General features: G+C 41.1%; 1 protein-coding gene across 3 annotated transcripts in view; it reads right to left on the reverse strand.

The window, feature by feature from the left end:
- Positions 1-22,433, reverse strand: part of TEX2 (testis expressed 2) — a 42,110-nt gene that overhangs the window by 13,531 nt on the left and 6,146 nt on the right. For all 3 annotated transcript variants that reach the window (XM_027691798.1, XM_027691797.1, XM_027691796.1), the window contains exons 2-5: positions 9,722-11,376; positions 3,477-3,677; positions 1,948-2,284; positions 556-803 (exon numbers count right to left, since the gene is read on the reverse strand). In XM_027691798.1, coding sequence (XP_027547599.1) covers positions 556-803; positions 1,948-2,284; positions 3,477-3,677; positions 9,722-11,350 — 2,415 coding nt within the window. In that variant the 5' untranslated portion in view covers positions 11,351-11,376. The remainder of the gene's footprint in view (positions 1-555; positions 804-1,947; positions 2,285-3,476; positions 3,678-9,721; positions 11,377-22,433) is intronic.

A 22,433-nucleotide genomic window follows, 5' to 3' on the forward strand; every position in this document is an offset into this window, starting at 1 on the left:
TATTCCAGGCAGAGCTCCCGAAGCCAGTAGAAAAGCAGTGCTTTCTAAGACAGGCAGATAGATGCTACAGTTCTGAACATCATTTCTTGGCATTTCTGCTCCCCAAGGCTGCAGCCTCCTGCTGCCAGAACTGCTGGGTGAGGAGGTTCTGCTGTGACGCAGGTTTTCCTGCCAGCTCTGCTCATCTATTTATAGAAGGATTTCTGACACGTGCCACATCCAGCAGAGAATTCCTCACTGCTTCAGGGGCTGTTGGGGGCTAGAATAACTGCTTTCCTGGGGGACCACAAGTTGTGTTTATTTGTATGCTATGCCACGGCCTCCTGCTCCTTTCTGGACATTGTAGGAAAGTCTGGAAACCAAGATGCACGACAGGAATTACATTTTTAAATGAATGGTTATCTGACTTAACATTAAGGACCCATTTATTAAGAGTGTTGTACTGAATATTAAGGTTCTGTTTACTGAGTGATTCAACTGCACTCCAGGAGGCCAAGGGATTAGTAGGAGCTGCAGACATCGTTACTGGTGTATCCTCTGGAGGACAAGCATTACCTTTTTCACAGCTGTAGGGCTGCTGTCTGCACTGAGCACTGGGCTACCTGAAGGGCTTTTCTTTTCCTGTGGAACACACTTTGCCATATAAATGTTGTAGTCCAGGAGCATCTTCTGCCTCACGTTGCCAGCCAGGTCCTTGTGCTTGGGCTGGGCTGTGATTTCCTCTGCATTCCCCTTGCTGCTGCTCCGGCTGTGCGTGAGAGCTCCGGGCTGACTGTCGGCCCTGCCGTGTCCTGCCAGGATCCCTAAATTAAAAGGAATAATACCCATTTAACAGAGAACAAATCTGACAGCCATATAGCAGAGTGTAGGATCAAACACTACAGGAACTAAGTTGTTTTGCAGATATAATTTATTCTGAAAAAAACCTCAATGTTCAGAGCAGTGCTTTCTCATTTTGAAGGCTCAAAGTAAATCCCACTCCCATGTGCTCAGGTGGTCCTAAACCCAAATGAGCCAATCCTTGGGATGATTCAGCACTCAGCAGGATGTGGGACTGGAGGAGTCAGCTGATCAATAGCATATTTAAATATGGACACTCACATATGTACAACACATGGCAGAATTCCCAACAGCCCTGCTGGGAACGCCTAAAATAAAAGTCAGGTGATTAAAATGTACCTATGACTAAACTTTTTTTCCTAATCTAATTATAGGTTGTTACAATTAAAAGTACTATCAAAAGCATGTAACTATTAGAATTTTAATTAGCCCTTAATTTTGCATTTGCATTTCAAGAAGTTTTATGCCAGAAATAATGATGTTAACTAATTTTTTAAAAGCTTCTTAGAGAAGAAAGACAGAAAAGTATGAGTCATTCGGGTTTAAAATTATATCAGAGGATGGTTTTAAATTTATTTTTCAAACACTTGATCAATACTATAGACTAACACGTTTGGTGGTTTAGATATATATATATTCAGATAGATAGATATATTAGTGCAGGACTTCATAAACAGAAAAATGTGTTTTCTTGTGACACTAATCCATGAGAAAGTTCTTTATCATTTACAGGAGATTAGAGTGGAAGGAAGGATGGAGGAGGAAAGATGGGTAGTAAGAGATGAGTCTAATACTGCAAATGTTGATGAGAAAAAAGTAGTTTGAACAATTCATCCTTACAAATACTACAGGAGTTATTACAGTCACTGAAAAATAGTGCATTCATATAAAATAGTTTAAAAATAGTAACAGTTGAAGGCATACAGCCAAGTGTACAGCCAAGAGAGGAAAAGGCAGGGTGGGAAGGTGGGAATGAGAGGCCAAGATAAGGAGCAGAGGAGTGTCCTGGGTATTTCTTGCCTTTAAAGATCACTGTAGTTCACCAAAACATAACTTTGGGTTGTTTCTTTTAACAGACTCTTACACTAGAACACAAAATGTGAGTACCTGACTTGCTCCCACACAGACCCAATGGCTTCTTCGTTTCAGACCTCAGCCTCGAGGCGAGGAGGAACCTGCGGAACCACTCCTCCTTCTCCCTCCCTGTCCTCCCAAAGAGATAAAGCACTTGATCCTTTTGGCCACTGCACTTTGCCCCATCCTGAGATTTCTTGGATTCTTCACTGTTTGAGTCCACTTTTTCGGCAGAAGACTTTTCCTCTGCATTCTCCTTCTCAGTCTGGGCCTTAGCCATGAAATCCTCCTGTTTAGCGAGTTCAATGCAAATTGGATATTTCTTATTCCAAATTCGTTTCCGTGCCAGACTCTTGGGAACCAGGGAGATCTGAAGGATAAATGAAAGGGTTAAATTAACTTTTTTTTTTTTTCAGTTGTACCCTCTATGTTTTGATACTCACACAGGAATGCAAGAGATACAGATCTCACACTGGATCTGCTGGGTTTAACTGACTCAGCATTGCTGGTGGATGTCCAACCCACTGCTATCACCAGGTCTTTGGTGACAGCCATGGCCTTGGAATTAAAACAAAGGCCATCTGAGCAGCTTATACAATCATGTGGATTAGAAACTCTGTTTTCATTGAGAAGATCTTATTCTCATAGATACAGAGAAAAACCAGAAAAACCAAGAACCTTGTTTCTATGAGCACGGAGTAGATAATGAGAGTCTAAACTGTGTTTTAAACTCAACTTTTCAGGCCCATCTCATGAAACTGAGCATTAGAAGTCCTTTCCCATATGGACTCAAGGGAATGGAGGGAGGTTTTCCTCACTGTCACCATGGTCCCTCTGCCCCTTCCCCTTCTACACTCAGCTGAAGCCTGGTTTCCTCCCCCATCTGCACTGCCAAGGCCCTCAATTGATGCAGCACATAAAGAAAATCCATTCTGTTAATAATAAGCTATTGATGTATTTCTTAATACAATGCCAGTGGAATCAACTTCATGTGGCAACTCTTCACAGATTTGAGGGAGGCAAACAACACGCAGGGAAACTGTCCCAGCATTACTGTTGATGTTGTAACTGCAAAAATCCCCATCTCCTTCCCTGGACAGGGGGTACCTACAGCAAGTCATGGCTTTCCAGCCACCTCTTGCTCTCCCCTTTCACATTCCCATACAATGTATGTTCCCCCACTGAGTGAAAAGCAAATGTTGTCTGAGCTGCCTTGGGACAGAGACAACCACCAAAGATGATGAATTTTGGTGTAACCCTCAGAACAGTCCTGCAGTAATCTTGTGTGTGGGGAACGAGTCTCTGAGCTCCCATGAGTTACCTTCTGCTCTGAACTGACAGAGGAAAACCATGCTTTTCCCTTATTGTGCAAATATGGGCTTTTTTCTAAATCCTGCTCCATCTTCCACCCCAGCACAACCTTCTGCAAGTTAGTCACGACAACAGTTTTGTTTACATAATGACAGAACATGAAAATAGAGGAGCGGAAAAAAACTTTCAAGGTTAAAAAGAGGTTGCAAAGTGTTCTTTGCTTAAATCAGGTATAAATAAGGCACACTCACCCTGCTCTCTGTCAGTTCATAAATCTTCTGGCTGACATAGGTGACATCAGGCTTTGGCTCATTGTACAGAGCTCTTCTAGAGATGTTTTTATTGGGTTTGGAGAGTCGCAAGGTGCTTCCTTCGAGCCTCACGTACACAGAGTGAGTCAACGTGGCATGGTATGTTTCTGGATCGTAATTATAAATTTCGTTCATCCATCCCTAGAGAAGAAAACACTTGTTAACAGGCTTTTAAGCTGTTGGAAAACCAAGGACAGCACGTACATAAAAGTTTTAAATCTTATCCAAGCTTTTGTTGAAGTTACTTTACTTTACTGCAGGAACAGAACGAGGCAGTAAAGGCCCCAAATGAGGTGGCACCGATCTGACAGAGCATGAGATGAGGACGGTGTCTCAAGCACACAATTATTTTTTATATGTAGCACAGGGTGCTCTCACCTCATCCCCAAGAACCACAGTGGGATGTGTAGGATGCTGGGAAGAGCCACCAGGCAGGCACAGGAGGGCTGTGCAGCTCCCAGCAAGCACAGACATCCTAATCACCAACAGCCAAGGCAGAGCAAACAGTCTGTCTGCTTACAGGCAGCTCTGACATTTCAATCACCCACAATTAAGGGCTCAGTGGAGGACCACAATGGAGTTTGCTTTCATGCACCATCACCGTTGGAGATCGTTTAACGTGTTGTGTAACGGCCCCACTACAACACAGGAGTCTTACATGTGGATTAAATTCAATTAATTTCTGTGCAGTGAAAGAAAGAGCAAACAAACCAGCCAGCCCTGCTGGAACAGGCCTGTAAGTGCTGGCTCTGCCCACGATGTTACTCCTGTCTCTGACATCTGATTACAGAAATGCAAGATGATAAATGGGGCAGAAGACAAGCTACAATAGTCATTCAAGGGAGAGAAGTTTCCCTTCTCCTAACCTGCCACACAACATACTTTGATAATTGCTTCCATTTGCACATCAGAACCTTAAATTCAGCACACTCAACATTCACCAATGTCAACAGCAAGTAAAATGGCACCTTTACCAACACCTGGTTGAGCACAGTGGGGAAAGTGGGGAGAGCTGAATGAGCACCCCAGTATTCCTCAAAACAATAAGTTGTAACTATCTTATGCAAAACAACCCAGAAATTACTGCCACATTTCGAATTATTAAAGTTTCCACCCACAGAAATGTAAAATTTATTTGAATGCTCATTTTCTTCAGTGCCATAATTCCTTACAGCAGACAGCACACACTTTCTTAGGTGCCATAGTAACAGTGCTATCTGTGTTTTGCTTACTCCAACATCTAGCTCCAGTTTCACTACAAACCCTGAAAAACCTAGATAAATTAGCATTTCTTTTATGTTCAGGAAAGATTAAGTCATTCATCTTTGCTCAGCTCCAAAGCAGATTACCTCTTTTATTAACAGAAATCAGGGCATACTCTTTGAAGCAGCTTTATGTTTGGGTTTTTTGCTTACACTGGGTTCTATACCACTACCATATAGAAAGCAGAATGCACAAGGCAGAGGTTTCTATAAGCCACCAAGCTCTGCACAGCAGGGACGATGCATTTTTGAGCACATCCCATCTCCTTCCTAGAAATTATTAAGCCAAGACATCTTTGAGCAGACAGCAATTAATTTTCAGCCAGGAACTCCAGCTGGACTTACTGAAGCACAAGGACATCACGTGAGTTACCCAAAGCCATCACGAGCCGTTCGCTCTGTGTGGAGCTGGAATATCCATATGGCCCCCAGATCTTTGGAGCAACTCCCACCTGCCCCCGGCTCAGAACTCGGAGCTATTTCTAGCTCAGACACCGCGGTCTGGAGCCTGCAGATGGGCAAATGTACAGATGGACATTTGCTGCCTCAGAACTTTATTGCCTCCTTCTGCAAGGCACTTCAGCCAAGCACCACACCAGCTGGCACAGGGAAAAAGGGCTCCTTGGAAAGTGGATCTCTGTAGGAAGCTCAGCCACGAGCCCTTTTTCTAACTCCAATAAGCTGTCATGTTATTCAGGAGGAGGGTTGGAAACTTTGGGGTACGTGTGGTACCCAAAACCTGATGTTCCTTTCATGTCCTGCTTGACATGGAACTGGCTGGAGTTTTCCAACACATCATTCTCTCAACTGCCATGTGCCATAGTAAGGAGTAATAATCCCTCCTGCTTTTCTGATCCCTACCATGTGCCCGGGCTTTCCTCTTCAAACAAGTGGATTAGCTGTACAACCTGCCAAACTCACAATCCTCACACCCTGTGGTGCCACCTCCCCTGCTCACTGTTCACAACCACCCAAGAGAAGTGCAAATGCTTCTCACAGCACAACCACCACATTATCAGCAACTGGAGAACCTCACCAAGACTTTCAACAATGATTTCTGGCTGTCAAAGGTACTGAACATTCAAAACCTAGAACCAACAGAAGATAAATACATTTACTGCTTAAACCAGCAACCTACACAGTGATTTCTGCACAAGGAGGAGACTGGCTGTTTCGTGGATTTGAGGCATAGCCCAAAACAGAAGTTTAGATTCAAATATTTAATGTTTTATTCTCAGACAACAGTCAGAATGAAAGAGAAACTGCATTACTACAAACCCTCCTTGTACGTAAAATTTTAGTTTCCTAATTTCTAAGGAAATTTCTTTTTTGTACTGGATATTCAAGTTATTTTGTTACAGACAAACACTGCACTGCTGAAAATGAAATGTTAATACTTCACCAAGTGAAAATTCTTCACTCTGTTACTGAATCTGAAAATGTGTGGCAGCTGCAGAAATTTTATCTAACAGTGTTACAGAGGGTAATGACACCACCTGCCCTCTCACGTCAGTGATCTTCAGTTTTCTAAATTGTTTCATTTGGCTTAAAAAACATCGAGAAGGTTATCCAAGAAACCCTAAAAGTCATTCCAAAGTTCCGGCATTTCAAGAACAACTTTAGCAGAAACACCTCCACCCCTCTTTTTGCAAAACCAAACTGCAACAAAAGATTCCCAGCCCACGGAAATCATTTTGCAATGCACCCAAACAGAGAAGTTATGTTACCATAACGTGCTAACAACAGATAAATTTCCCCCAAACTACTGAAACAACAAAGGATTTCCTTGTGTAGGAGAGGAGTGACTGTATGATGGGTCTTTTTTGTGCTGGTGAAGTTGTTAAAATAAGAAATTCAGTAATTCAGGGAGGACAATGACCATAGTCATGTGCTGCTCTGCAGCTGCTGGGCATTTACACTGATCCTGTGATCTCCGTTTATAAAGGTCAGCACTTGCTGATGGGGGGAACTGCAAAAGATCCTTAGGAAGGACCCAGAGGGTTTGGGGCACAGACCAAGTCTGCAAGGAAAAATAACTTAAAATCATTACTCATGATATTCTCAAATACATAAATAAAAGAATCAGCAAAAGCCACTTCCATGACACAATTCCAAATCTGAATGAAAACTGTCCCTGAAGCTTCTTAGTGATTTTAACAGATTAAAGTCCAATCTTATTAAATTATACAATCATCACTCAAATCTAATTCTATTCGTATCCCTCACGTTACCACTATTTTACAATACTGCAATAGCGTTTTGCTTGATAAATGAGGAAAAAGGTAATGCACTTTTTGAGCTTTATTGACAGGGAATCTAAAGACAAGATCTGAAGTGGGAGAAGCAACCATCACCTTTACTGGAAAACACATTTATCTGTCAGAGGCCACTGTTGAACACGAAATCCCTTGGATGGTACTCAGGAACAGCTGCTGATAAAAAACCTCCTCTTTCTGCAGAGCTGTGGCTCAAAAAGCTCCATTTCTCCAGCAGGCACTGCCACTGTGTTCTCCTAAAAGTTCTTTCTAATGGAAAGGGTAAATCTATCATTCCCCTTTTAGCTGTTACTTAAAACCTTTCATATCAGCCAGCACAACACAAGGGAATGCACACTTGAAAGGCCAAGAAGGATGTTAGGAAAGACTAATGGATTAAAGGAGAAAAAAATATGTGGGCAGAGAAAAAAAAAAAAAAAGGAAAAGGAAACCAGAGAACTGAAGACCAAGAATAAGTAGATAAGAAAACATGTGGTGAAGATACAGGGGATTTGTGCATTTTCTGGTTGGGGGGATGTTCTCCTCCAAACCCAAAGACATGAAGGAAGTACAGAACTCTACAGAAACACTCACTAACCAGCACCACAGTCATTTATTTTTTCCGCATTGCCAAGGAACAATTTTGTGGGAGACAATAACAACGTTCAAGTATTTCAGCAATTGCTGAGGGGAATTTTCCACTAGTTTTTGAAACTTGGGAAATGCAAACTTCTCCAACATTATTTACATGGGGGAGAATGCACACATACTTGGACAAAAATAGTTTGACAGCAGTTTGGCAGAATCCCAACTCCTTGAGCCCCATAAAGGGATCTTACTCAGAGCATTTATCATAACTGCATGACAGCAGGCCAGGCCAGAATACAAGACCAACAAGTTCTGAAGAAAACATCTTTATGCAAGAGCATCAAGTTTCATTTTCCTATATTTGCCTGAGTTTTGCTACAGATTAAGTCTTTACCTCCTTTTCTTGGAGGATCTAAACTGTCCAGTACTCATTTTGACAGATGCAAATAGAAAATAATTGTATGAAGTGGGAATAATAACTTGCAATCTGCTAAATCACATTACATTATGTTCCACTACAATATGGGCACTGAGCTGGGTTTTAAAATCCCGAAACATTTACATACTGAAGACAGTTACTTTGAGTGTTAATGAGCACAAGATATACTTGTCAGGTCATAAAAAACATTAATCTACATTCATACAGACTTCTCCACACTGTTCATTCCTTGCCTGCAGCCATTCTCACAAAATGTATCTCCTGGATAAAAGCATTAAAATATGTAGTTTAAAGGTTCCTGACTAACAGCAACACCTCAGAGACAGCTGAACACCAGCCAATAACCAACATCAGGATCTTTACCAGCTTCCAAGGATTGAGGCAAATTTATATGCAGGGTCTCAGCACCCAACTAACAAGGACAGAACTGAAAGCTTGTCAAGATTTGTCCATGTGAGCAGCAGGTAAATCAACTGAGCAGCCAGGAGTGCCCAGTCTGCATTCACAACAGCAAATAAAGACCACAACTCCTATTATTCAAGGAAAAAAGGGAACATCAAGGGAGCACAAGGGCTGGACATGCAGTTGGTGCCTCTATTCAGCAAAAGTTGCATTTTGTATTTCATTTCTCTAACTTTTCAGTTTACCTAAAGATACATGAGATTAGCTATCAATACACTATAGATTCTACAGCACATACCCAATACTGGCTGAATTTAAATTCCTGCAACCTTTGTGCTGTTCCACAGCTTGAGATGCATCTTCAGAAAGCTCAATTTAATATTTACACAAATACTCTGCTAAGCAAGTGATATCAAGGGAAGGTTGTACCACTGTCACTCAGAAATGCTTCTGGAGCACATGAGAAACCAGCAGGTGCTTTACTGCTCAGAATTCTGCAATTGGGAAAATATTAATTAATCACAGATGGAGATTAGGAGAGGCAGGGCAGGGACAACAAGCACAAAGCCACGGAAGGAACTGAGTGGTGGATCACAGCTGGACAGACAGCCAGACATAGGAATTTGCATGATCTGAACAAGAAGTGGAGATGGGGAAGGGTAAAGAGGAGGGAGAACAAATTTTCTAAGAGCTTCATTTAAAACCCAGCTCTCAGGCACATGTTTTGCTGAGCTGTAATTCCTCCTCCCATCCTAATTAGCTCATGTTTGAGAATTCCATATGCTCTCCAACTCTCTGTGCTGCACTTGAACACAAGGCTCCTGACTCTGCTTAGGCTGAACAGACAAGACAAATTACTGCCTAGACAGTAAAATATCCCAGAAACAAAATACATTTCCCAAAATGCAGCTTCAAGAACAAATGTTCTTTTACACACTAAACTCTGACACTACTTGCTCTCAGTAGTTCAGATGGATAATTTCAAATCCCTCAGCAAAACCATTTGCCCTTTTACTTTTGAAGAAATTCCATTTTCCACTAATCTTTAAAGACACTGAAATCTTATATATTCTCAGATACTAAACCATTTGTGCCCCTGCCAAAGCCACCTAACCCTAAAACGAAACTGTATTTACAAATGGGGATAATTCAGCTCATTTGCACCCTCAGAATAAATCCAGTTTATTCCTTCTACCCAAAATAATGCACACAAACACACACAAAATGCCATGACCTCACCTTCAGTATGTCAGGTTCTTTGATGTCTAGAGCTCCTGCATTCCATCGCTTTTTCATACTTTTATGAAATTTGAGATATTCACGAGTACGTGGAGTAACAAGCCAAATCACACAGACAGCTACCATAAATCCAAGGGCCATTCCAAGTAAGAGTCCACTTAAGTAGCCAGGGAGAGGGATAATTAAATAAGCATAGACTAACAGTGTTAAGACATACAAAGTTTTCAACGGTGGTTTAGGCTGTTGCACATCCAGATTGTTTTCATCTTCACTGCTGAGCATAGTGACAGTTTCCTCAGTCATCTCAGGATCCACCACGGTCTCAGCAGGTTTATCAGTTTTGCTTTCATCCTCTAGCAAGAGAAAGTCCTCAGAATACAGTTCACAAAACTCCTCATCCTCCCTGCTCACTAGTGCAGACAACGAACATTTTTCAAGTACGAGTGAAGGTTTCGAACTCACGTCCTTTGTGCTTGAAGACTGAGAGCTTGGGGTCTCTGTGTCTTTTGCATGTTCCTCAGCAGCCTTTGACTGATCACCCTTACTCACAGAGTCACCTCCAGAGATGTCCCCTTCCGAGTCACACTCCTCCTCCTTAATGCTGTAGTTGTTATTGCTTTCCAAATGGCCATTCAAACTGGAAAGGTTTGAGAGTTCTGAAGCACTTGAAGATAAGGCTTTGGGCCTGTGGCTACTACTTTCATCACCCATTATTTTACTGAGCAGCTGAAGAGGCTCATACATTACCTCAGAAAGGCGTCTTTTAGTATCTTCAATTTTAGCCTCCATTTCAGGTACTTTAAAAAAGGAACGAGTGTCAGAGGGGGATGTTAATGGAGAGGAGGGGGCAGTTTTAGAATCACCACCTGTAGCTCGAGGTTGAGTGAACTGTTTGAACAGATGCAAGTTCAGTTTCGAGTCAGGTGGCCTGTAAGACACAGCTTCAGACTCTTGTTTAGAAGTGTCTGTAGACAGAGATTTCACCAAGGTTTTCATTAACTGTCTATGTCGCATCGGTGGGGTGGGTTCTTTGGGTTCCACATCTGTTGAAAGGGACTTGACTAACCCCTTAAAAGGCTTGGAACTAGAAACTGTGGATGACCCAGTAGATCTGGAAGGGGATGAGGATGGGGAAGACGACAGGCTGGATTTCTGCTCCACAGATCCCACCTGATACGCCACAGATGCACCTGATACGTCAACTGTGTGACATGAGTGTGACGATGGAGACAGGACGAGTGGCACTGCACTGAACACTCGGGATGCAGAAGGAGAATCCAAGAGCGTCACAGTCTCTGCAGTTGGCAGAACTGCAGGTGATGAGGACAGCAGTGATGCAGAGTTGGCCACGTTAAGCGAGGTAGCTGGACCAGAAAGGTCATGGCCGGGATGCTCAAAGCAGAGGTCTTCCTTGGCTTCAAGTGCTGTTACAATGCTTTGGTCATCTAGTTCCTCATCAAGAAACTCTTTAAACTCCTCTTCCTCCTCTTCTTCCTCCTTCCCAAATGCAGAGAAATGAATAGTGATGGTTTCTTGGGAGACAGATCGTTGGACCTGCACTTTTGGTGTTGACTGCTTTGAGGACATTTCACCAGTTTTCTCTGCATGGCTACTGTTCCGACTTGTCATTGCAGGTTCCAGAGATGTGTCAGAGTCTGTGGAGAAAATGTAGGACTATGTTAAATGCAATTTTTTCACCCTTCAAATACCTTATTTTCAAGTGTTGAGCCAAACAGGTCAGTCAGTTGAAAATTAAAATGCTCTGGACACTCTCTTCTCACTGGATTTACAGCTGTCTGGTCAAATTATGGACTGACATTAAAGAAATTTACTGTACATTTATTTCACTGCATAAAACATATCTATATTTTAGTTAACATTTCCTCTGCATCTGCTTAAATATCTCATTTTTATTACCATTAAATGCAAGAGCAGATTCAAAGAAAGACAGGGAGAAAAACAGGCTTAGGACAATTGGCAGTCATGGATAGGCATGGAGAGCATTGTAGGCCCTCTTAAGGTGATCTTGAAGGAAGAATGACACAATTTTAGGTTGGAAAAAAACTCAAGAAAACCCAAGCAGAAGACACTTATGCTCAGACTTAGAGATCTAGGTTAGTGTTTGCTACATATTTCTACATAGCACAAAATGGCAATATTAACAAGTGCCATGCTGCTAAAATTATCTCCAAGTGTTCTGAAATTACAGTTCATCTCTGAAGCACCACTTCCATATTTTCCCCACTACATGCACTTCTGTGTTCCAGAAGCCCCATCCCACCCCACCACAATGAAATTCTTTACTCCTGACTCTCAGCTCCTTCTACAGGCAATAATTAATACCTCCTATTTCTTTCAACTAAAGCAGATTTGAAACTCAGAGGAGGGTCTGCAACACGTAAAAATCTTCACGTGTGGGAAGCACATTATTTCAAGAATTTTACTGACCAAGAAAGTGGACTTTGCACATATTTACGTGGAGAGGAAATGCCACACATTTAAACTACTGGTGACCATGCCCAGAGATGGATCAGGAATTCCAGGATTAGCTCTGCCTCTCCGGCTGTGAGGCAGCACTTTATCTCCACTGCCAAGACAGCGAGTTTACCACTTCAGTAACTGAATTATTTTTCAGAAGCTGTTAAAATGCTGTAATCAAACTGTCAGGCTGAATTAATGAGAGGCCTTTGCTGACGTTTAAAGAGCAGTTCAGGAGAAGGATTATGTGGTGGTGAAGAAATGAGCACTTCACAAACAGTTGTGATATCAGATTGTATTATCCAGCAATGCTGTGCCACCTGTTCGGCATCATCACCCCACTAAAGGTTGCAGCCCTTTATACTTCCCAACAGAGCTGCTCATGTAAATGTTTTTTAGCCTGTCAGTAAAATAAGCTGGGTTAAACATTTTAAAACAGCAGAGCTCTGCTACACAGCTTATCCAATAACGTTGGAACAGGAGGGAATATCTGCCCACAATTTCCTACTCACTATAGTTGCCCATTTTATGGCTCCTAAACTGTTGACTAGTTTATTCCTTGCTTCTTTGAGCATTTGTGTGCTTGCCAGTCAGGTTGTATATTATCAGTCATATGTACATATAACTTGGTGAGTGCTAAAGTTAGTGAGAAATTTGGTCTTTCATTTCCCTGTTGGATTAGCAGCCTGGGAACCACCAGCAGCCAGGATCCACACTGCCTTTGGACACAGTTCCATTTCACGTAGTTCAAACTGCAAAATCACCCCACTTTTTAGACAAATGCACCCAAATTTATTTTGGACAGTGAAAAGGCTACTACTGTCTAACTCCATTTCCATTTCCCTCGTGCTGGACCATCAGCTATCACACATCTTTAATGTGCCACTTGTGAAATTGCAATAAATAAATAAACCAAAATTTGTAAATACAAAAAACCCTACTCATCTTCCATGTCATACACTCAGGAAGAAAAAAAACCAACCTCCCCCCCAAAAAACCCAAACCCTTGCATAGGATGCTGTTGGCATCAGCTTGACTCCTTCTCTTCTGCCATTTGGCACTAATCATGTATCAATAATTTAGCAAAAGAGGTGAAAAATATTAACTCCCTCCTCCCAACAGCATTTCCAGTGTGGTATTTTGTATCAGCTAGAACTTGGTGGGTTTGGATGGCTCTTTAGCACACTGTGTTTGCACTGTGCAGTTAATTACCTCATGTTTAAACACGCTGTGCTAATGCAGTGCTAATGACCTGAAACAGATGAACTTTACTTGCACACACCAAATGTACTGAAAAGAGATTGTACTATTGTACTCCTTACTGAACAAGCAAGACTTTCTTAACATCATGATTAACTAGTTAACACAGAGAGGAAGGAAATTCTTGATTAGCCACTATTTGCCTACCCTAAGCATGTTACTACACCACGAATTATGTCTTATAAAAGCATATTTCCAACGCTTCCTGATCATAACTTCTATTCTGCTGTGGAGGATTTGGGGTTTTGTTTGTTTGCTGGATTTTTCTCTTTTTTTTAATCCAAGTAGATGCTGAAAAGCTTCTCCAGCACAGTTCTTTCACTTTTGTCCGGTTTTGATAACAAAGATATTTCATTAGGTTCTCTAACTGCACATTTTTACTCCTTAAATCATTCTAACAGATTCACTTCTTACTGATTTCTGGCTACATTATCCTCACTCACGGCTTCCCCTTTCTCCTACTCCTCAGCTCCTCTCCCACCCTGACATTCCCTCTCCATATGAAGTGGTACAACTCCAAACCACATCAGTACCTGCAGAAACACAGGTTTGCTTTGGTCCTTCTTTTGAAGGCCACACTGTCCCCACCTCCTCTGGCTGCCTCTTCAGGGTTTTCCTGTTGTTGATTCTGAAGATGCAAGGTATCAGTTTTATTTATGTGGCAGGCAGATCTGAATAACAATAATAATCTCAGATCCTCAGGCTTCAAATGACTCAAAACATGAACTTTTGCCTGGAAGGGAAGAAGGCTGCTCAGAAAATAACTCCTTTCCCCCGAAGTGGATGCTTTTGCAGGGTGGAATGAGAGAGCTGCCAACCAACTGCTGCCATTCCACTTGTGACCTCGGGGCACTGCATCCCCATCACCCACAGCACAGCAGTTCAGAATCCTCACCTACAGGCAGTGCTTTTACAGCAGGAAACAGTGAACCAGGCAAACAGGGCACACAGCTGCCTGGGAATAGAAAATATTCCTTGCCCAGCCCTTTCCTGAGGATGTGTTTTTACCCAGGTGACAACACGTCTGGAACACTCCAGGAAGCACCTGGAGACCAACAGGGACACCCAGGGAGAGGTTGGTGTGGGTCAGGCACCTTCTCTGAGTGTCACTCCAGTAACATGTGCTCTCACCTACAGCAGGAATGACTAATTGGGAGTGTTCACAGGAAGAGCTGAGCACCCAGCAGTCTGTCCTTCTGCCCAACTTCTCCTGAACTGGCAAACCCTGCAGTGCACAAACACACACCCCACCCTTCTTCAGCCGAGCCCCAGAAAGCACCCGGTGCACTGAAGGGCCTGTTTCAGACAATTACACATTCAACTTTAGAGATGGAGCACAGCAATTATTTTCACATTAACAATTCAGAAAGTGATTCAGCCAACACAGAGCAGCAAACTAGGAACTAACTTCAAAGGTCAGAGTTGCATCCACCACACTTGTTTTACCCACAGTTCAATTCGGCCACATTTACTAATTAAGGTATATTCAGCAGAGCAATTCAATGCCTTTCATAATCATTCACTTGGAGAAACAGCCCAGATTGGGTAACTAAATTCACATGCACTGCAGCAGCCAACTATTCTAATCACATTGCTATTACTTATTGCAACATCTGCATGAGGGGGAAAGGGTACAGGGCACACTGCATTACCAAAATGCTTTCACAAAAATGGCCAGCAGGGTTCAACACTTGTATTTTCCCTGCTGGTTGCTACTAAACACAGACCAAAAAAATGTGTTTTCCACAAAACAGAAATTCCTTTCCTCCTAAGTAAAGGAAAAGCCTTACAGGTTCTTAAACTGCTCTGTAATACTTTCCCCTCTATCTGCCAGTTGTGCCAGAAGAACAAGCCCTAAATGCTGTTCAGGAAACCACTAATTTGATTATTGATAATGCCACAATGTGACCTCGTGCTAAATCTTTCCCGGATTGGGAACACCTGCACAGGCCAACACGTTCTGAAATCCATATTTGCTCCTAGAAATTCTTGATTTCATTTGATTTACCAGAGACTCAACCAGTGTCTTCCTTCCAACACCGAGATATGTGGGAGAACTGTTGCAATTCTTTATACCTATTTAAAATAAGTAACAGAGCACTCAGTAGTAGAGAAAAATCCTTCTCTTGAAAGAGCTAGAAGGCTTCATTTCAGGTCCTTCAAAACCAAGCCCAGCACTAGTGAAAAGCACTCCTTTGGCACAGAAACAGTCTAGAAAGCCAATTCCCATTTAGCCCAGAAGCCCTCCCTGAAGCAGAGATCACAGCTGCTGGGACATCACCTGCCACATGAATTTCATCTCCTCCAGCAGATCTATACCACAAAAGACAAAAAAAAGGATACAAACCCCCAAATTCAACATTCCTTCCTACCCCCATTCAAATTTCTAATTACAACCCATTAAATTCCCTTGGTGTCTCCATGAGTTAATGTATTCCATGGTTAACATCCATTGTTCCTTTCACATCCATTAGTCATTACTTTTAGATGAACTACAGAGCCAGGGTTGGTAATTACAGTCACACAGCAGCCCTGGGATCCCTCGTGTCAGGGATCCAGTTACCCAGCCTGGAGCAAGCCCAGACTTTAAACCTCACTTTCCATCAGGAAGAAGGAAGTTTTGCTTCACCTTTCAAGTTCATGCAACTGGATTTGAGATACAGGGCGGGGGGGGGGAAAGAGGAACAAAACCCCAATAAAGCCTGTTTTAAATCCAAGGGCAAATGAAAAAGTTGGTATCAACATCAAAAAGTATTAAAAGAAAGGATTATATTATGCACACACAGCACACATCTTTTAAGAGAAGTAAGCCAGGTTATCACAACTAAGATGGTTAAGACCTAAAACACCTCCAGCAGGAATTCTCTGAGCTTCATTAAAAAAAAAATTCATTTTTTTGTAAATGCTTTTAATTCAGAACTATTTCAGTTAAATAACCAGCATTTAAGTGATACTTAAAAGAAGGATCTTAAGCAAGATTTTAGAGTCTTCTCAAGGAGATGATACTTTTAATGAGAACTAGAAACCTATCAAAGGGACAAATAAGTGTCGTAAGTCCAGAACAGAAAGGTCAAGGAAAATTGCAATGGCAAATAAGGAGTCTTCAAAATAAGGTCCCAAATACAAGCTTGTATTTACAACACTTCAAAAATAAACAAATAAAAACTGTTTAATGTCAGCTAAGCGAGTCCATTGTAAGTTAACATTTTCCCCAAAGACCTGAGAAAGGTCAGCTACCACATTAGTTTCTCTGCCTTTACTGATAAAAGAATAATTATTATGCTTTCCTATTCTCCTTCATGACACTCACACCAAAAACTTTAAAAGCAGCACTACGGTCTAATTTTGACAAACACAAAAAGCTGAGCAGTTAAAGGTTGACTAGAAGCTCAGAAAAATCTAATTTCTTCTTATTTCATGACTTTCTGCAGGCTGAAGTGCAGCACTATTTGTAAGGAATCGAACACGTCCCCTAAGAGAAGAAATAAAAGAAGTTTTTAAGCAAAGCTCTGCTCTTTGGAGGAGATTCAAACAGCACCAGAGTGTAATTACATTAAAGAACATTTACTCCCAGTTGGTACAATGAGAACAAATAAAAATTCTGGTACATGATACTTTCTCCATTCACGTGTTCTCCTCCTATGAACTCTATTGTTTCTTTATCATTTGTCATTGCAAGCAACAAGTAGAATCTTTTCCTTCCGAAACATTTAACACTGAACAGTTCAAAGGGACCTTTTACTAATTCCCAGAACAAACCAAAAGAGTAACAAAACCACCACCAAACCCTTCCTCTCCCCCTCCATCACAGATTTTGGAGATTTAGTCATTTCCTGTATCATATATTGCTGTCTTTAAAATGTACACTCAAATACATATTTTCCCAGATAACTACTTGTTGCCATCAAAATTACCCCAAAAAAACCTAATTTGGCCACGAGTGAGAAGAGAAATGCCCCAGAAAAAGAAAGATTTACAGACCTAGATGTGAAATTCCTGAAGCAAGGGAGTCAGGAACAGATACATTAAAACCAGAGCAATCAGAGGCAAACTTCTGTCCCAGCCTAAAGCCAGCTTTTTCCACTTTCTTTTCCAAAACTGCTGTACTGCCTGGCTGAAGCACTTGCTTCAGAATCACCCTTGCATGCCAAAGGTGAGTAAAAACAAACAAACAAAAAAACCAAACAAACAAAAACCAACCAACCAAGCAACCAACCAAAAAAACAATGGTCTTAAAATTCTGAGCAATAAATATATAACTGGTGGGTTTGTTCTCTTCTAAAAGGGAGGAAAGACTAAATCAGAATCTTCTGGTGCTGCAGAAGTTGTGCATCTCAACAGAAGATGTTTTATTTCTGTAATAATAAACCATGAAAAGCCTACACATAAAAAGTTACATCCTGTGGAAAGGGTAAATGGTGAGGTAGAACATAAAACTGTGCAGAATTGAACTCCCTCTTATCTCAGTGGGGGGGAAAAAATCAGCTCCTCATTAATTTGATAAAAGCTTATCTATAACCTCCCTGGATTAGTCCACAGCTGAAAACGTTGCCCACATCTCCGATCAAATGAAAGGTCACCATGAAATCTTCAGGGGAAATTCTGACCGAGTGACTTACAGAAAAGCATGTTCCCAAAATGAAGCCAAATAAGCTGCCCTGAATCCCAAATTAAAAAGGGCTCAGCAGAGTTCCCTTGCAGGCTCATTTTTCCCAGCAATGCAAATGCACATCAATAGGTAAAAGTGCCCACAGGTAACAAAGAGCATTCAAGGACTTCTTTTTACATTTAAAGCTCATTTCATCAACAAAAAAATTCAGTCAATATTCACAGCACCTGCAAAGTTAATAAAGTTAAACCAACCATCACATGAAAATCCCAGAAAAGGTATTAAAAATAAACAGGCTTGTCCACATGACATACACAGAGCACCAATTAGTACCTCAAATTCTGGGTCGTCATGTAAAATGTAGTTATGAAAGATCATTTAAAAAGGAACAGAATCTACAGATTTACAAAATACCCCACAGGTATCTAAAGAGGTATTTTTTTTCCCAGAGGATTTTTAATGATTGATCAAATCTCTCATTTCTGATGCACAACCTTCATTTTAATTTCATGTTCTGCAGAGGATTAGCAGCCAAGGTGCTTTATGGCTTTTTAACCCGCCAGGACAAAACATGGGACACAATCAAGGGTTCTTTAGGTCTCAAGAGATGTTTTCAAAATTAGAGAAGAGGATATTCTCTGCTATTACTAAACAGGACTAAAGCATTTAATACTTGGCCCAAGCACACAGCCCTAAGCAGCAAGGTAATATCTCTTCAAATAAAATAAATTAGAAAAATTTCAACTTTTGGCTCCCCAAGCTGTTGGCACAAAACAATATAAGGACAACTAATCAAAGCAAGGCTATTTTCAGAAAGCTTAAATTGTCCAGGGGAAGGAGGAGAGCTACATTCAATCCAAATAGCAAAGTATTCCCACCTAACTATAGAGGCAGTTGTACTTAACACACAAAAACTAACTATCCTAAGGCACCTGAAGATACACAGCAAACTGCAACTATTAGCACAGAAAACTTCTGTTAGAGGGCACCTTATTTTATTTATTTGCTTCCTTGCACTTCATCTACCTAAGGGAAAGTGTCTTTGATAAATGCAGAAATTGCATTTAGAAAGACCAGGAGTTCTCAGAAGCTTCTGCAAGCACAATCCCCAGAGGGTCCAGAGGATAGAAAATCTTAGGAAAAGGTCAATAAACAGGACTTCAGAACATGCAAGTCTTTTCAGAGTTGCTATGAAGTTTGAGAAGTGGTGGGACAAAAACAATTGAAGCCAAAAGTCAGACTGCTCTGCAGAGTTCCCTCAAAAATATTGCTCCCAGCACTTGAGAGAGGCAATCCTGCCCGTGCTCCATGCCAGGCACTGAGTGGTCTTGGCTGCCACTGGATTCCATGAAAAATTAATGCAGAAAGGTATTACCAGCATTTCATGCTACCTGGCAACTGCAAGGGCAAGAAACATAAACTGGCACCACACGAACATAAAAAAAAGCTCTCTGTGATCTAATTTTGGAAGGAAATGGACTGAAATTCCAGACTTCTCTGAAAGCCCTGAGCAGGTAATTATGTTATTTTGAGTTTCAGGATTGTTAGGAGGGCAAAGAAAATTTTGCTTTAACTTTTCTCATTGAAGAGCAATGTTCACACAGCACTTGGGACGAGATCATACAAAGCCACTGACTTCTTAAAACAGCAACAGCAAGGACTGAGAACCACGTTAAAGCAGCCCAAGAATCACACATCCTATTCCAGCAAGAACTGTGCAGAGATCATAAACTACTAATGGCAGCTTCTATGCCTAAAATGCTTTTAACTTTCAATTCATAGAAGGATCCATAGAAAGTTAACAAAATGTAAAGCAAACTCTGAAGAATCCTTGTCCTAAGAATAGCAGGAAAATAAAATGTCAAACCAAGAACTGGCAAGTACCAGACATGTCTCTCTGCCTGAGGCAGCACTCACCTCATTCAGATTTATGTTCACCTCAAAAACCTAGAAACTAAAATGTAAAAGTTCAGCAGCTCTGTAGGAGGATAAAGTGCAGTGATGAGGGCAGGAGAACATCCAAGATACCCAAATGGAACTCAGATGGCCCCAAACAACCTGAATTTTTACCACTCTAAGGACAGAGGGTTTTGCTTATTAAAAGAATAAACCAAACACACAACACGGAAACACTGACAACTCTCAGTGTGCAGAGATATGAAGTGAGGCTCAAATAAAAACATTAGGACAGACAACCCAGACTTTCCCAGCTTCCCAGCTGACTATCATGACATAAAGGGGGTTTTTCAGCTTGTCAAAAGCTTCTAGAGCCTTGCAACTGTTATATGCATTTCAGTATTGTCTCTTAAAAGAATAATTTTGAATTAGGGGGTGATTTAAGCATAGTCCAGAAATACTGGACTATGAGACAGCCAGACACAAAAACATCCACTTAAGTGCACAGGGTTGAAGCAACCATAAAATTCCTATTTATTCTATTACAGTACATTCAAATATTTACAAAATCCACAGAAGTGTTAAGGCAAAAAAAGAAGTATGTGGCAAAAACATCCACATGTGCTCTCATTTAAATATATTTTCTTATTTTTCACATAGTATTTATAGCTTCAAACACTTCAGGATGTAAACTTATTAATTGACAGATGTTGGCAAGAATATTCCCTGGACTTTGTTATCCAGAACATGAAAGAGGTCCCTGCCACAAACAGCCCTGACATCAAAGCCACCAGCTCAATCTGCATCCCCTGTTTCTTGCATTAGACATGAAGAGAGCAGCAGTTAATGAATCAGTTTAATACATTAAAGCTTTCTGATGGTTGGGTTTTGGGTTGTGTGTTGGTTTTTTTAGGAGCAACGGAGGGAACTCCTATTTCTAACAGCTGTGATCCATTTTAATTGCAACATCTGATGGGTCAATGACAGAGTCCCTGACCTGAACTGCTGCTTTACAGGCCTGACTCCATTGAAACCAACTGAGTCAGAAATGATGAGCACCTCCCACAACAGATCTTTTTATTCCTAATTGCTAAGAAACCAAGGGAGGTAGATACATGAAAGAAAAAGAGCTTTGCTGGCACTCTTAATTGAAATGATCATTTCACATAAATGGAGATATAAAGACACGATATTGCTCATAAAGGAGAATAAAACCATTACAGTGTGATGGCAAAGCGAGGTCCTTGTGCACCTTAAAGCACTTTATTTCACACACTTAAGCAACAAGAATATGAGAGGATCCTTCCTACTCTGTTTTTCTCTCTCCAAATGTGGGTAGTGATAACATGCCTAGAAAGATAATTTGTCATGTGAATACTCAAAAAAAAAGTAAACAAAATAAGATTGGGAAGAACACAAACAGAGCTCTCCTCTTTTCTCAGCAGCATGGACCTACCCCAACACTGTGTGATCAGGCCACCAATGTGAAATTAAGGGGGAAACAAATTGTCCTTAAAAGGTTTAAGTTCATTTAGGGTTTTCTGAATTTTTCAGCATTCCTTGAACAGTGTTCTCACCCACTGCTCATTTTCTCTCAACTCAGAAAACAATTATTTGTTCCTCCATAATTCACTCACAGCAGGCAGACACAGGTCTTTAACCTAGTGGAAAGTAGACCTCAGGTAGAGCAGTAAAATGGACATCTGTAAATGAAATAATTCCTCCAGGTCTCTATTTCAGAAGCACGTACTAAATTCTGACCAGCTACATATGGAGCTGTAAAACACACACACACACAGATCTCACTTCTGCAAACATTAAATCAACTCAGTTGCCTCCAGAAATTTCATCTGACAATCCCACAGGCTGAAAAGTAAAAGGTCAAAAGGTGGGTGTCTTGTGGGAACACACACCAAAACTCACCAGTTGCCAGCTGAATTCATAGTGCAATATGAAGAAAAGAGCTTAAAAAAATTTAATGAATTTTTAAGAATCCCACTTCTACTTTACATTCAAGCAGTAGTATTGCAAGTTCTACACTGGCAGTCTTTGAAGTTATTTCCCTGCAAAAAATGGCTAAAGTCTTCCCTTTCTCATCCTGTACTTGCTATTCAGTAACCAGGTATTATCAGTGTAATGTTTGTCCAGCAACTGCCTTCAGTACCATAAAAGTTTCTACTATTGCACTCAGAAATAATGCCTACAGTCTCAAGCACTCGATAAAATAGGTAAGAGTGAATGCAAAAATGGCTGCATTTTGTGCACACACATGCACAGAAAGAGAAGTGTCACTAAAGCAGCTTCAAGGAAATGAATTTTAGGTCATCAATTTTAAGGTCTTGGTTTGCTGGGAGATAAAAGAACAGCAAAAGCCACCAGATGGATTCAAAAGGGCAAAGGGAAATAAGTGTCTTTGAGCCATATCCTGCCTCCTTCAATTACTGCATGATGCAGGCAAGGCTCATTTCA

This window comes from Neopelma chrysocephalum, unplaced genomic scaffold (genome assembly GCF_003984885.1).
Source record: "Neopelma chrysocephalum unplaced genomic scaffold, ASM398488v2 Primary Assembly neopelma1_84, whole genome shotgun sequence".
Lineage (NCBI taxonomy): Eukaryota > Metazoa > Chordata > Aves > Passeriformes > Pipridae > Neopelma > Neopelma chrysocephalum.